The sequence below is a fragment of the Atractosteus spatula genome, chromosome 3, assembly GCF_055471065.1.
Source record: "Atractosteus spatula isolate fAtrSpa1 chromosome 3, fAtrSpa1.hap1, whole genome shotgun sequence".
Classification (NCBI taxonomy): domain Eukaryota; kingdom Metazoa; phylum Chordata; class Actinopteri; order Semionotiformes; family Lepisosteidae; genus Atractosteus; species Atractosteus spatula.
Genome location: NC_142708.1, coordinates 55,083,601 through 55,101,157, shown reverse-complemented (window position 1 = coordinate 55,101,157; position 17,557 = coordinate 55,083,601). Strand labels below are relative to the sequence as shown.

Here is a 17,557-nt window from a genome sequence, read left to right as displayed (position 1 = left end):
CAGTCAGTAGTCAACATGTTTCCCCAAATAGTTTGAAAATGTGGAAAAAACAAAAACCTGACCTGTGAATGACTGAGGAACAATACACACTTTCCCCATAAATGATGCTTAAGTAAATTATTCAGTAGTGGATTGTAGAAATACAAGTAAACACCCAAATTTATGTTTAATGCTCCCCTGAAAACAACAGCAAAAATTAGCCAATTCTTATATAAATAAGATTTTGTTTTAAAAAACAGCATTTTAAAAATAAACTAGATTTGTGTAACAGATAGATAATAAAAACAAGGGTATTAACATGTCCTTATAACATCTGTGGTATAGAACTGGAAAATTGAAAAAAGAAATTAAGCAAGTGCAAATGTGAGAAGCATTCAGTTTGAACATGACTGCACTAGAATGTCTGAAAACAATGCCACATAAAATTAATCATAAAATCCCAATTCCCTCTCATGGTAGCAGGTTGAGCTGTTTAATTCAAGCCCTGCTTGCAGGTCTGAGCCTGTGATTCCTCAAGCAGCCACACACAAATGACTGAGTACTGCTTGAGCTCTCGGAGGTCCAGGCAGCACAGTGACCTTTGTGGCTCCCAGATGCTTGCAGGCTCTTGGTGTTGTATATGAAGGAGATGTGCCTCTGCACCATTCAGTGCTAATCTCCAGTGCTGAGAGTAAGCCTGTGCAGCCTGCAATGTGTTAAAAGGTGGGCTGGTTGGAGGAGTCTGCCTACACTTTCTGACTCTTCCCCCTGTGGTTGCAGGGATCCAAATATCAGCAGAAAAAATACACAGTTCAGATTCCAGATCAAGGAGGGCGTGACAAAAACAAATGGGTGAAACATGCCTTCACCACACAAATTAAGTACAGAGGCTACCAGTCCACCTTTGGGAACCTAAGTCAAACTGACTAGCGAAACAGCTGACAAAGATTTTTACTATTACTTTTACTACATTATTCCCTTTATGGTGGTGAGTGTGTGAAAGTGTAATGTGTGTACCTATCAGACGTTCAGAAGGCTATGGAAATTCACATTAAGAATTGTTCTTGAAGAAGAATAAAGTATTCATTGTATTTGTTATAAAGCAAAAATTCAATTTCTAGACTTTTCATTTACTTCCCAAGGTGGAAGGCCCAAATCAAATTTCACTCGATACATGAAGTAAAAGAATCATGCAAGGTAAATGGCCTTCACTCTGTATTTTGAGCAATCTTATAGCACAGCATCCCTAATCATAGAAAGACTGCATTATGCTGTTGGCTGTCTTTGTGATTTTTCTAAAAGCTTGTTGAATTAAAGGTGTTATCCCTGTTTTTTTCACATGCATGAGCTCAAATCTGATTCTGCTCGCCTTTTAATTGTCATTGTTAAACGTTATTCTGATACAAAGTGCATTAGGGAAACCTGCGCCTGATTTGGACATTTTGAAAATAAGAACCGGTGCTACAAAAAGCTCATGAAGTTCGAGTGATATTGTTTAAATTTAATCCAGAACAAAACAGAAATGCTCACACTTATCACTGCATTATTTTTAGCCCTGAGGAAACTTTTCAGAAATTCCCCCATTTTATTTTCCTCCAGGCACTTAAAATTTATTAGAATATAAAATCTTAGCAGAAAAAAAAACACAAAAAATCCACAACACTAAGGTACATCAAACAAAGAACAACAGGCATATAGCACAAGACATTCCTGTACTTTGACATAATAGGATCTCATCCCAATATCAATTTGCTCATAAATACAATATTATATACTTCAAACATTAAAACTATCAAGTTCACAACAAAAGCAAATGTTATGATTTTGTACTCTTTTAAAAACGTTTCACAATACTGCATCTTCAATTTGTTTTTCAATGTTCTTTTAGTTTTTAGGTTTACTTTTCAGTTGTTATCATCTTTTTGAATTTCTAAGGGTGTATTAGAAAGTCATTTTATTAACACTTAAGTGTGAACAAATCAGATGTTACAAATTATTTCAATTAATTTAATGTATTTAAGTTTCAGCACTACAATACTTACTACAAAATCTTAATACCGACGGTATAGAATTAAAACCCTCTACATTTATTAAGTTGTGCTTCCACATATACCATTTTAAGGGTATTTCAATATAGATTAAGCTCAATTTATTCACACCCTTGACATAATGCAACATAATACTTGTTTAAACAGAAATAAATGTATAAAATGCATAAAATTAGATGACAAACAAAATTGTAGACTATTAGTATAAATTCCATGTTTTTCTAAAATATACAATGTTCACATTCTTTAAAACCATGTACATGTAAACATCAGACAATAAATTCTAAAAATGCAGTCTCTCAAGTTTTTAAATGCAGTAATTTCACAAGCCTCAGAAAGCTTACAGAAGCTTCTTGTAGTCAAAATGCATACTATCACAGGATCATGAGGAATGTCACAGAAGTGTGAGAAGATATAATGTATGAGATACCAACCTCAGCAAATTTATTTGCAGCTGCAAGCAAACTACTGAGAGACCCCAATTTCAACTATGGTTGTCCATCATACTGTAGTTCAACCCTAATGGCTCCTACCTCACTAGGAAGGGGATGTAAGAAAGAGTAACCATAAGTGCCATCAGGAAAGTGATGTTAGACTAATTTGTACCAATGGCAACAGTAAAGAACCTTCAAAAGAAAAATTCCGTTCTCATGATGAAATATCGACTATCATTTGAGATCATTATATATGAATCTGCAGTAGATTTCCAAGGTAAGAAAAAAATGAGTTTGTCAGATACCAACTTATTTACTCCTAAGTCAATCAGGACCAATTATATCGTAGGAAGAAACAAACTGAGTTTGTCACTGGTGACATGATTTACACAGAAAGAAACAGTTTGTGTTAAAATATCATTATTAATATTGATATAACATAGGAAGGTGGGTCTTTTTTATGTCTACTGTTCCTAGTGCCTTTGTTAGGATTGAGGGATTCTAAAGGATATTTTATTAAAGAACTTAATTCTCTGTGCTAAGATGTTCAGGCTTCTTCAGAAATGTACTTTCCAGCAAGATTTTCCTTCAAAGCTACTGCCAAAAGGTTAAAGGAGCATAAAATCAACCTTCAAGATTAACAAATCACAATTTCCAAGCCTTAATCCAATAGAACATTTGTGGCATGAAATGAAGGACCTGGAGAAGTTAAAAAAAATGTGCCTAAATTATTAGGAAGTACTGTAAAGTAAAAGTGTCTGGAGCTTTTTATGTTATTAAAGCTAAAAGGGAGTGGGAGTATAGATAATTCAGTCAAATAAACAGAATACTGAATGTGTAAAAAATGTATTTATTTTGGATTATAATTGTGGTAAACCTTTTTTTTTATGTTGACCTCAATGCAACAAATACTGACGATACAGTTTTTTTCTTTATAAAATCAACTCAGTTACATTGAATCAAGGAACAATTATACAAATTTGGAGTTTGAACAGATAGTTTAAATGTCAAATGAATATGTGCTGCACTTAATTTTATCAAATTATATTCACTATGCTGCACAGCATATATGGAAACATGATATTGTAGTCCAAATTTAATAGTTTCCAGAGGTTAATGATATTCTCAATCACAAGAAAAAAAAAACTTTGAGTTCAACTTGAAACAAGTTGGTATATGTCACCTCAAAAGCCTGACATACTTTGAATAACCCTAGTGTTCTGCATGATCATTCCTTAACAAATATTACCTAGCCTGCACTCCACAGTGTAGGTTGCTGAGCAACCTGCTTCCCTTCCGAAGTGCAGGACACAGAGCTCTGTTGTCTTCCAGGAATGCATGACTCCATTTACACTTTGCTAACGGACGTCTACCTTCAGCCCATGAATGTAATGTTACCAAATTACTGAGGAGGAATAGCAGCACAAATACTGCCTGCAGACATTTGAATACTGATGTGATGAGAAGAAAATCCAAATCCAAATTATCGATTGCTTACTAAAATTCCTGCCTAGTTTTATTATACAAGTTGAGTTTGTTTCCAAGGAACACAAAATTACATTTATATTTGAAAATGTCTATGTATAATCAGAGTGACTTCATAAGATGGTTCCTAAATCACAACTTTATTAATAATAAGTAATAAATTACATAATAAGAAGAGCGTATTAATAAGCAGAGTTCTGAAACTCAGCAACTGCAACAGGGTTCCCATAACAGTACTAACAAGGTCAGCATGAACTGACTTATTTATCTATACTAATGGCACAAAGGGAAAAGACCTGAGAATAGATGCAAATCTTTTAACTTCTAAGAACATGCATCTCACAAGACAAGAGGACACTCATGCCATCCTCTACACCTGATTACAGGTAAACTAACTGATCTGAGAAATTTCATCCAACCCTTTCTTAAAAAAATACCAAGGAATTATCTTCAACAACATGGCTGGGGAGCTGGCTTCCACATGTGAGCAGAGCATTATAAAATGTATGAATTATTCAAAGTGCATTTTAATAAATCAAGAGAAAAATGATGATAATAAGACTTCTATTAAGGTTTGGTATCAAATTCAGAATTTCTGGCATGTAATACTTATCCATCATCACTTACTATTTAAGTACAGAGATAAAAGCTGAACTCTCCCAGGTTACAACGCATTGTTGGTTGTTCATTGTTTCTTCAGCCCCTGTTCAAACTACATCGAAGGCGAGTGATCTTTCCATATTTAGGAATTTGGCAATTGCATACCTTTTGATGACTTCTAATAGGCTGCATCACACCTATTCCTTATGACTTAGAATGTGAGTCTGTTGAATATAAGCCATTGTCTTTTAATGCACAAGTGGCCATTTAGATGATGATGCATATTGACAGAAAGCTTTATTAAAATGTCTTAATGATAATATCGTAATATTCTCAATAACTGTCAATGAATTGAAACTCAGATTGGACTACCTCTTTTACATTAACGTACATTCAAATTAAACACTCATTTCCACTTTTACATACAAGAATTGGAGAAAACCTATCATATCATGAACTTGGAATGATAGACAAAACCTCATGTAATAGTATGCAGTTATGGGTTTATGCTGTTACTTAAATAACTTGCTAAAATAATAATTAATATTAACAAGGTAAATGATCATAAAAATGTACATTGTTAACAAGTGATAGCAAGTGAACACCATATGCAGGCATGGGAATAAAACTTTTGCCATGATTATGTCTCCACTCAAACCTGGCACAGTGTGTGGTAAATCCTCCAGCTGAATGGAGGCAGACACCTGAGTGGGTTCTCCACGTGAATTTAGACTCTTGGAATGCTGTTCTTACCTTGGAAACAGTATGGTTTAAAAAAAACTTTCAGTGCTGTTTAACCTCTGAAAATATGCCCATTCTTCAGGTGAAGTTTTATAAAAAGTCAGATCTTAATTACCTTGAAGTAGCACAAGAGCAGTCAGTCCACTGATAAAAGTATAGTGAAGTGCAATAATCTGGAATTCTGACAAAAGTATTTCATAATTGTACGTATCAAATAATTAGACATACTTTACTTCAGCAAAATTTTGAAGTTTCTTATTATTCCTTTAAGGCTTGTTTCAATTACAAAAGAAGCAACAGCACAATTTCAGCCTACATATGTATAATTATATTTAATTTTCTGAGCTTCATATGCAATGTGAAAGGTTACAATTAATAGAATGGATACTTTATAATTTTATACACAGTTTACAAACTGCTTTAAAGTTGATAAAGTCTACTTTTGAATAAATTCTACCTACAAATCAATTAGGCAAACATAATAAGAATGTTTTCAAGTTTTCATTGCCTCTATTTGGTAAGCCTTTTTCATTCTTAAATGTTAATTATACAGTACTACAAGATAGATTTCTTCCAGGGGCTTGTGACAGTGTTAAACACATATGAGACCACAATCAACAGTGAATCAATTCACTCAATGCAGATAGAGAATGTTAAATGCAAATGCTAGTAACTACAAATTCAGACATTTAATGCTTATAGTTTCAAATTACTTTAGGTCACCCAGTTATTAGTATGATGCCCTCTTTTAGCACAAACATTACATGAATAGGAGACAGACAAAAAAAAAGTACTTCAGGGTTAAAGCAAAAGTGAATTAATTACCTGCAATACTGCCGTTAATCTGTGCTGTTTGAGCCATGACTGCACCAGTTCACTGTCAAATCCACAAAGACATTTAATGGAGTCATGCAAATGCCATGCATCAAGTCCAGCTTACCATGCAACCTGCAACAGGAAAAAAAACACAATTCTGAAAAGACATTCAATGCAGTAGTATGTGCCTCTATTTTATTTGCATAGACATTTAACCAGCACAGGCAAACACTTGAAAATTCTTTGCATTCTTGCATTTGTAAAAGCCCAAGGACAGCATTATTTAACATCAAGCATGGCAGTGTGAGTCAAGAGCACTAGAAAGGCTAGCCTTGCATCAAGAGTTCTGCCTATTGATCTGACTTTTGGTTGTACACCATTCTTCCTAGTAGATAACCTCTTGGAATTCCAACAATAAAACAAAAAAAAATGTTCAAACAAAAAAAATATATATTTTTTCCAGATATGCCGTTTATAGCATGACTGACATCCTCACAATTATTTCATTAAAATTGTCTTCTCCAACAACATTAATTTTAAAGGCACATGTGAATTATGCATATTGGAACAATCATGTAGGATAATTGCATACTGTACATTGGAATGTACATTGGAAACCTGTCACATTGTGAAGTATACTAGAGATATACTGTCTACAAAACTAATCACAAACCACAGTTTAATTTTAACAAGCTCAACAAATCAAATCTCCATTTCAACGTCCCCTCATTCCATTTTTGTAACCTCTTTTAATTCACGGCTGACCATCTTATTCCATTCTTCTTCCTCTACTTTCCCTCTTTCTGAATTCGTGTATGGTTTTCCACTTGGAAATTATCAGCAATATTTGTCACAGATTCTTGGCAGCAATTAACCACTTTCCATTTTATTAATGTACAAGTCAATATTATAAGGCAATATTATAAGCAATTTCATATTAGAAGAAACTAACTTGAAGAAAATAACTGACTCGGTAACATGAGTGAATGCTGCAAAGGTTACAAAACATTGTAATGAATTACAGTAGCTGGTCTTTTTCCGCAATATCACAACCTTGCACTATACATCAAACAGGCTGCCTAATGACTTTTACAATCCCCAATAAGTGTAAAATGCTAACTACTTTGTTTTTTTATATGCATAGTATCTGTAAGTTAAGAAATTCCTTTTGTGCTTGAGAAGCTGTTTAAAGATGGATCACTGACCTCTAACTCTATCAGAAGTTCCCGCTAACAGATAAGGAGCTCTCCTTTGAATACTTAAGGGCCTTTACTTGGAATGTGAAGTCTATAGAATTATTTTCTGAAAACACTAATACCATATCTTATCAAAAAAAGCACAAGACTTTTTCTAGAATAAAAATAACCAAATTTTAAGAGGCAGAAAATGCTTTAAGAAACTCTGTATCACAATATTATTGTGAAACAATCTTTCAGTAGTTTAACCTAGTATGGCAACTACAAGAAAAAACATCCAGTCCTATTGTCACAGAAATCTCAGAACAACATGTTACCAGCAAACAGAAAAGAGAAAGAGAAAATGGCCAATCTCACAAGCAATCTCATTTTCCGGCAAGTTTAATGGGACAGGATTTCTGTCTGAAAGTGTAACACAATGATAAGGAAAACTAAAACATATATGTTTATTACAGCATTCAGCCAGGCTTACTTGTCCTACAACATTAAAATTAGAATGTCTAATGCAGAAGTATAATATTCTGTACACAGCTCCATTCTTTAACAAGTTATAACAGCACCCACTAAGCAATTTTTAAGCAGATAAACCATACATCAAATCTCAGTGCATTTAGAAAAAATAAACATCACTGTTTTTGGTATTCCTCTCTAGTTTTTCTTTCCCTTTCTTTTTTGTACATGAAGCTTAATCGTGTATCCTGCCTTAAATTCTAAAGAATCAATCACGATTTATAATAATCTGGATGCTAGGCTAATTACACTTCCATCTGAAACTAAATCAATCCCGGCTTTTACAGATCTTGTGCAGTATGCATTTAAGACTCCTCGGATATAATTCAAAAGACAGACAAGTCCTGCTGTCTGTAAATATCAATGTCTGGTATTGCAATTCTTATTTTATCTCTATTCTCAAAATAGACCTGCTCTGTAGGATGGTATAAATGGAGCACATCAATCAAGTGGTTATCTGACATCTTTAAATACATTATATAAAAAGCTCCAAGCATTTTAAGAGCTTTCAAGCATCACCCCCCCTCCCCTCTTAATTCCATATTAAATTAACAGTTTGCAGCATGTTTAATTTCACCAAATGTCAGGTAGTTCAAAACTTGCATACCACACTAGAAAAACATTCAACTCCCGACATGTTCCAGCACATAAATTCCTTGAGGAAACGGCAAAGTGCCACAGAAACAACCTTGCATTTATGAATAAAATAAAACTGGAAATTAGTATGCAATGATCACATCTTTAATTCTCTGCAAAACAGAATCTGCAAAAGATGCCAGAAAATGTAAACAATCCATTGCCTTTGTTACCTGTTGATAATGAAAATAAAGTACCGAGTTTCTTGTGTAATGTAAGCTGCCAGCATCAAGTTTTTTAGAAAGAGAAATGTTTCATTATTATTTCTGTAGAAATAATACAGACAACACTTAATAAAATGGTTTAAAGCAAAAATCATAACCATTACTGTGAACCCTGCACTGGAACAGACAGGCTGAAGGTCCTCATGGGCAAACCAGTGTTTAAGGAGAGGTTCCTCTTCCCTCACTTGCAGGACATCTTTTTGCTGTCAGCACCCCAAATCACACACTACTCTCAAGACCCGCCTGTGTGCCTGGCCAGTCACCTGAAATTAACCCCACTGACAATGTGTGTTTGATCCTTTATTGTACTATACTGTATTTCTTATCTCAATAACTACCACTGAAAAATTCATGTTGTTGCTGTACTTGTCACAGCTGATAATTATGTGATTGGAGAAATTCCGATAGTTCAAATTAGAGGTGCATGCTGAATAATATTGTGGGCTGTACTCCACAAGCCCTGCATATACGCATTAATCACAAAATATACCAATAAGGAGGTGTCTTACTGTACATGAATGGAGCACATTGAGGCCTTATCTCAATCACAATACTAGCTCTGCTTCTCAATGGCAACAGCATTTTAAGGGTTGTAATGAAGGCACAAATAACTCCTCATATTTCACACATTTGGAACAAAATGCTAGATCGTTTACTTTACTTGAATTTATGAGGAAACCTCACAAATGAAAATTTAGAACTATAAGCCAAAACTACGCGATGTTAGTTTTCCCTGCCACAAAGTGACAATAGATCAAGACAAATGTTGGGGAGTATCAGAAAATAACATATTATGTTGGAATTCCATGTTTGGTAAAGTAATCTAATTTCATTTCGAGCTTGACATGACAGGAGGGCTACCTTCAAAAACAACTAAGGCATAGATATAGAAATAAAGAATTTATGATGTTTGAATGTCAAACACACACCAAAATCATTATCCAAAGTAAGCTGAGATCTGCTTTATTTTAAAAGGTGAAAATAAGTGGGAAACATGGCTGTAAAAGCACATGTACGTCTAATCTGAGAACAACTGTAACAATCCTGTATGCTACTTTATACATACATTAAAAAAATCTCAAAGTAACACAACATGCATTATATGTACCCAACAACAGAATTTCAAATATATTTCAAAGTTCCTGCATCTGTATATAGATGGTCTCTTCAATATGCATAAATGAAAGGGTTAAATTAATTTAACAAAACAGTAACGATTTATTAGTGTTCTAATCACAGGCATTAAAAGATTTAAAATTGGTGAGAACATACATGCCATTACCAAAAGTCCCAAAACCTCTACAGAACTGGACCCATGCGAGTGAGTCACATAAAATTTAAGAAGCACATTATTTCTAATTTGTGTACAGTGTATACAGAGTGAACACCCTAGTACATAAATGCATAAATTGGCATGATTAAAAACATAAATTGCAAAATGTGAACCTTGCATCATACCTTGTTCAAAAAGCCTCAAATAATCATAGCACATTTTGAGCAGAATCTGTGACTTTGCCTTTTAAGAAGGTTTAGAAATATTTTAAATATATACCATAACAAAATGAACCTTCACCTCTAACCTTTTCTGCTCCTTCCTGGCCATGGTCATGGCCATAACCAGGCAATGACAGCAAACTGTCATAAATCTTCAGACTCTTCAATCTTTTCACTAGTTTTAGAGATTAAACGCAGCATTCATCACTTTGTAGTAATGATAGAAGCATGGGGCACATGCTCCATGTAGGGTTAAGTTATGAATAATTGAACAATGTAGAGATAAGGATGTCAGGGTCTCATGACAGCATATGACAAGTGTTTTCAATTAATCCCCAGATAACAAAGGTGAACAGTACCACACGTTTTAACTTTTAACCTTGTTAGGCATCCTTTCCTATAACTTTTAAAATAGATATTGCGCACATTTTTACCATACACTTTTAAAAGCAATACAGCAGTGTGTCTAGGTGGACATGAGTGTAAAAAAGTCTAATACTGTACAGAATAAAAACAACAACTTGCATTCATCTTAAAAAAAAATATTCAGCTATTAAAAACCTCTTCCCTCACTTTCAGTGACATTGACTGTCATGCACAGTAACAAACTGACCCATAGCCACCAAACTCTGCAGCTCCATGTGTTGGTCTGGCACAGTGACAGCAACCTGGAGGACAGGCATTAGGAACAGTTATTCTGAAATATGATCAACACTGGGTTATACAAAAAATATTACAAACTATTTCAGGTGTTCTCCTTCATCCTTTATCTTTTCTTAAGATTAAATTTAAAGTTCTATTTGCCTGTGTAAAAGAGAAACCTGTTCCACTTTGCATATAACAGTCCCATTGTATGAAAAATGTAAAATACTATTTCAAATCCTCTAATATAAAAAGAAGTCACACAGACTTCCCAAAACTGTACACAATTCTACACACACCCTGTGTGACTGGTTTTAATGGATCAGTGTTATCCAGAAAAGAATAGGTTTTTTTAATCTGCAATACCGCATGACTTACATCTACAATCACTCCTGCAGTCTGAGCGCCTATGACCGATAAACATTTTAATGTCAACAATTCTTAGATTATTTATCAATGTGTAAACTTATAGTTCCTACTGATAAAGGAGAAATATATACTGTGCTGCCTTATAGATTTCTAAGGACAGATTAAAAACTATTATATCACAGTGTGAAGTGACACTTTATTTAGGGTCTCTGAAGATTTTCTTAAATGTGACCAAGTTGAAAAACAGATTCAAACTTCACATGCAGCAGAATACATTTGCATTCAGGGTGTGTGACTACTCAAACAATATATGTAACTCCGAAAAAGATGGTGACTCGCTGTATAATCTTGTTTAAATATATATTAAGCAATGTATTGAATTGCATTTCTAATTTTACAACATCAATGATAGAGGGAAATTTTAAATTGCCATGAGCAGTTACAATTATTTTCTTCAGCTTCCCAAGTACACCATTTAGCCTTCTCCCAACAAAATCACAGTAGATCTAAAAATGACTTATTGAAAATTTTCTTCATATTGTGGGACACTTTGTCCCACAATATGAGTAAGGTACACTTTAGTGCACGCATTCCATTTCAAAACAAAACTTTTGAAAACAAGCCTACAGAGTTCTATCATCTTGACCCAAGACTAAAGATACTTCAGCTTTTCTTTCATCACATTAACATTTCAAATCCCCCAATCTTACCCACCCAAGTAAATCATGTATTAATAAAAGAATTATATTTCACTTTAAATCATATAAAGGACGCAGATATTGCTCACCTTCACAAGAGAGAATTTCAGAACTATATCCTGGGTCCATCAATGCTTACCTTTCACTTTCATACTAAATCCCACCGACACCAAACAGGTAGCAGAAGCGACTGAAGTCACCAGGGTGATGGACCAGCCTAAAAGTCTCCTAAATACTGAAAGATGGTATTAGTTACAGCTAAGTTTAGCTAACTTCCTCAAATGACAGGCAAACGATATGCGTCCTATAACAGGAACCAAGCCTTTTACATTGTTGAGTGTTAAGGCTGGGGGCCTTTCCCAAGAAGATGACCTCCAGGTACTCCTGAGTCAGGTAGCAAGGAAGTAAACTGTTCAAACAGATTCAAAGCTAGTTAGTCCTTGGGAAAGGTTGATCACAGAGAAAAAAAAAACACAGCAGCTTCATAGAAAGTTGAAAATTAACTAATGAATGAGGCATGAACAGGCACCTAGTGCCCAATAAGAAGCAAAGACTAGGAGTACCTGATGTCCTCTTTAAGTAGTCACTCCCACATCTTCATTCTCTCCAGACTGGTTTCTTTAATACAAAGGCAGGCAGAGACTGCCGGCAGCTACACAGCCAAATCCACATTTAGGTCTCCTAACCATAAATTAAACTACATACTTCCAAACCCTTTTTATGAGTGGTTAAGCAAATGTTCTATTAAAATGGCAAAGTGCAAGCATTCGTAATATGGCAATTTCTTGATTTAAGAATAGCAAAGCATTTTTAACTTCTTTTGGCACATGTGTTTTTGTTAATTCATACTACTGGACACATGGACAAGCCTCCTCATGCCCCCCCCCACCCAGGTTCAACTTGTCTATGGGAAGGCAAAGACTGTACTGGTGCCAGTTCAACACCAAAATATTAACAATCATGTCAAGTAGACTATATATAACTACCTTTATAGCACAATAGCAATACATTCACAACTCTAGACTCAAAACTCAAAACAGTATGAGCAAAGAGAGGGAATATATATGTGCTTGCATCTGAATAACTACGTAAGAAGTATCAGAATAATTAAATAACATCTACATGTACGAAAGGGAGGAGTTCATATTTTCTAGTTATTACTGACAAAAAAAAAAATCTACAAAAACTCAAAGGAAAACACTTAATGGTGAACAGGCACCACCTGACTGTGTTAAGTTGCCAAAAGCTAAACTCTGCAGCAACCTACAGGTCCCAGCAGAACATTTCAGCAACACGCCTACTGCTAGCAATGTCAGCACAATTACTGTAAGTGAAGGAGTGGTAGTAACATGATGGAAAATGGGAACATACCTTCATACTTGCAGCTTATGGAATGCCCTTTGTGATTAATACAGGTCTCCCATTGTTAAAATACATTACTGAATTTATACAGTGCTCATCTTCAAAAAGCAAATCACTTGCAGTTGCTCACAAACTGTTCACCTGCTGCAGAATCTGTCTTGTTAGTCTGACAGACAGTGGCACAGGGGAAACATTAACAACCTGTTAACCCTACTAAGCCAGTCTGGCCATTTCCTGTTGAGAATTCTTTAGTCTCCATTCGTCTCCGCTCAGCCCACAACAATTCTGGAACACTGTCCAAAAAACAGTCCACACTCTGCCATTCATGCTTCCTCTCCACTGCCACTTTCCAGCTATTACTGAGCTAGCTTGCCTTGCTCCTGTCTCAAACATGCCTGCCTGCCTGCACTACAACTCCAATACTGCACAGGACCAATGGAAAATGTTGCACAAATACAAGACAAACCAGTATGCTATTTTGAGATATGTTACTAAATATCAACAGATCCTTCCAATTCATGTATTATGCAATTATTCGCTGTGTTAACTTTACCTTTTTTACATTATGCCTATTCCAATAGGAGAAAGTGATAATAGGAGAGACTGATAAGTACTATTAAGCTGTATAACTGTGGTGTTTAGATAAGACTTTATTGATCTCAAAAGGTAAATTGAGGTGTATTTAATCTGTTCCATTTACAAAAGTTTGGTTTTTACTATGAAGTGATGTAAAAGCTTTTGAGTTTCAATAATAACCCGATACTCTGCTGTGCCTCCTGTCACACCTAACTGCAATTAAACAATGGTAAAGAAAATAATCTCCACCTAAACTGAGCTGGTTTTGCTGGTTGGGTATGGAGATATAAAAAAATGTTCTGGTTGGTGAGCACTTGAGCCTTCCTTCTATACCTCAAACTGGCTAGCACTGCTATACAAAAGTGGAATTGGAGAATAAGACTGAGCGATGTACTGCAGTATAAATATAAGCAAAAGGAGAATTAAATATTTGTCTTTAATATAGTCTTTAAAACGTAACAACACAAACTCAGACATGTACTTTCTGTTAGCTTATTCTTTTAAGATAACATGAAAGGTTAAGCATTGTACTGCTTAATAATAATAATAACAACAACTCCTTACACTTATATAGCACTTTTCTGGACACTCCACTCAAAGCTAGTAATGGGGACTCCCCTCCACCAATGTGCAGCATCCACCTGGATGATGCGACAGCAGCCATAGGGCGCCAGAACGCTCACCACACACCAGCTATCAGTGGGGAGGAGGACAGAGTGATGAAATCAATTCGTAGATGGGGATTATTAGGAGGCCATGACTGGTAAAGGCCTGGGAAAAGATTTGGACCAGGATAACACCCCTACTCTTTTCGAGAAACACCCTGGGATTTTTAATGACCACAGAGATTCAGGACCTCAGATTTACATCTCATCCAAAGGACAGTGCAAGTAAGTCTTTTATTACAAATACACTGTACTTTTTATAGGACATGATCAAATACTAATCCTTATCTTAAAATGTAATACCAAAGAGATGGGACAAAATTCTCATTTCCATACTCTTTTCACCAACCTAACAGTAACCACTGAAGACTTTTAATGAATATACTACAAGTAAACAGGAATGACACTAATTGCTTAACAATCCACAAACAAAGACTACTGGAAAGCATGACTCAATACATTTTTAAATGTATTAAATGTAAAACATTTATTTTCAGAACATAGGTGATTTAAGGAAACAAAGGATTCTAGGTCTTAAAAGTATAAACATATTACAAGCATACTCTTTTTTACTGACTTGGTTTAGATCAGGATAAATTATATTTCCTGACAAGACATGTTAAGAAAAAATATAGTTCTACAGAGTTGCTCTTTGTAAATATGATTGTCCAAAGTAAATAGAATTACTGCTTGGGTATTTCAGAAGCCCTGCAAAAGGATAGTACCCAAGTTAAAAAAACACAGGGTCACTAAATAGCATTGTGACAGAGAATAAAGTTTAAGGCCAGAGCACACTGCATTATAAATCGAACATTCACACAACAAGAATATGAATAAATGCCTGCAGCCCTGGTTTGTGCTGTGGGAAAGTACTAGTGTACATATTACTGCAACAAGTGAAAGCATGTGCTTCACTATGGAACCATGGTCTCGAGAGCGAATTTTGCATTTGCAGCAAATAAAACTTTAAACGTATTTCTAGCTCTTTGCATGCTTTTGTGATTTAGTGGACACTTCCCATGCACACAAATTACAAAAGCTAAAAGGCAAGTGTATGGCACTGTAGTCACGGCGTGTCATTAATATTTTGTCATTTGTTTTAGAAGAGCAGAATAAACATGTAGCTCATTCAAAATCAATAGAACTTTCACAATTCAGTTTCTAGTCACACTCAAAAGTCAGTGTTTTTTCATATGAATGCTTTGAAGATATAGTGTAAAAAGAGCCCGAGACAGATCTTCTACTGTATTTGTTTGTATTCTGAACACTGTAAAAATTCTTCAAGTGCATAAACAAACCTAAACAAAGGTTTAAACCTAATGAAAGACTAAACAAACCCTGGAGAACACAGGTCAGAAACAAAACCAATGTGAAATGTATAATGTAACTCATTTAAATGGCCACTAACTGCATAGTGACTATTGTGAGAGCAGAGGTTTACATTTAGAACTGTGACAAAATGACAGTTAAACACATAAGGTCCATTTGTCCTAAATTTGTCATATTATAAATGCCAAAATGAAACGTCATGGTGTATTTCCCTACAGCTGAAAATGCTTTAATGACAGAAATGGAATAGATTTCAAAGGGATCAGCAGGGAACAATGTTCTTTACAGTCACCAGCAGTCAGTTAATTGGTACAGGCACTGTAGGCAGGGAAAGTCTGACACAGCCCCACTGAAAGCAGAGATAAACAAGGGACTTATAGGGACTGGTGCAGCTGAAGTTCATTAAAAGACAAAGATTGAAAACGAAAGGTTGTACCCATTAAAAAAAACTCCTACAGGTGTGGTGTTATTTTCCGCTTCATAATGTTTAAGTAGCATGACATGTACTAACAGAATAGCTCAGTAGATGAACTGCTTCTGTCCTTTTTAATTTCAAAATAATCCCTCTGGGAGCATTTTTAAAAAGCCAATATCAAAGACTTACAACTCTGCACAGCAAAAAAAAAAAAGTCATACAACAGATGTTCAGTCCTTAGTTATGTTTTTAATTAAGCGAGATTCACTGGAATGAAATAAATAACCTGCCAATATTTGAAAACTGGTTTACCTGTACAGAAAACTAGAAAAAGGCTACAAATGAACTTTTCAATATCTGGCAATTAAAGGTATTCAAAACTAAAATAAGTTAGCGCCAGAGAGCATTCTGGTGTCTGCTGCAGCACTACACCTCTAGTATATTGTACCAGGTTTTTCTTGTGTTGTTTCTTGTTAGTCAATGCTAACCACAAATTCACACTATCCCTTATGAAGTGAAAAACCACAGTTGATTGTAAATTCTGGTTTGTTCAGTTTTTTTTTTAAAACGCATTTACCCTCTCTACACGAGCAACCTCTATACGAGTTTTCATTTATTTGAGATGTAGTAATTCCTACCTGATTTTTTTTTTAACAAGATTTTCACTTATGACCTGGCTGTCTTACTGCACTGCCTACAGTCTTCTTCTCTTGCATCTGAGAAATTTCTTTTTTATTACTTTTTTTTATAAAAAAAGGCTTGAGTGCGTTCCGTGCATAAAGTGCAGGATAGTACCTAATGTTTATGCATTTACTAACGACTAACATTGTAGCTACTGTACTGAACCATGAAGGTGCAGGAGTGTTATTTTTTCTACTCATTGTTTATACATCAGATAATAACTTAAAATATTTGATTAAAATGATTCACCAGGAATGTTATTATACTGTTCTGAATTTGGGGTTTTTTGAGAACATTTTTGAGTTTATGAAGCTATCAGATTATAACATGGAAAGTAATGGGAATTTAATCTCTGTTATACATGTTTACACATTATGAGCTGTTTTTGAGAAAGGAATTAACTTTGTGCAACAAGGAATAATTGCACCATCTTAAAGAATATATATTGGGAACAGTTCTCCACCCTCATCAATTTTTCATCATATTACTTTAACTCAAAGATTCTGTTGCATTCTTACAAAAAGTATACATCAGGCTGAACAGTTTGTGTACACAAGTGGCTCACACTACTTTTATCATCACAAAAATTAGTGTCACAAAAGTATGTGGGGAAAAATAAATCTTAATATGTACAGAAATACAATATTTTTTACCAAC

The 17,557-nt window shown here is 34.8% G+C and overlaps 1 protein-coding gene across 5 annotated transcripts in view; it reads right to left on the bottom strand.

Annotated features, from left to right (window-relative positions):
- kank1a (KN motif and ankyrin repeat domains 1a) overlaps window positions 1-17,557 on the bottom strand; it is an 81,171-nt gene that overhangs the window by 26,765 nt on the left and 36,849 nt on the right. For 2 of the 5 annotated variants that reach the window (XM_088911242.1, XM_088911245.1), the window contains exon 2: window positions 6,113-6,235. In XM_088911242.1, coding sequence (XP_088767368.1) covers window positions 6,113-6,149 — 37 coding nt within the window. In that variant the 5' untranslated portion in view covers window positions 6,150-6,235. Of the gene's footprint in view, window positions 1-6,112; window positions 6,236-10,736; window positions 10,832-11,961; window positions 11,981-12,011; window positions 12,108-13,243; window positions 13,616-17,557 lie in introns of those variants that run through there. The other 3 variants (XM_088911244.1, XM_088911246.1, XM_088911243.1) reach the window with 3 other exon arrangements.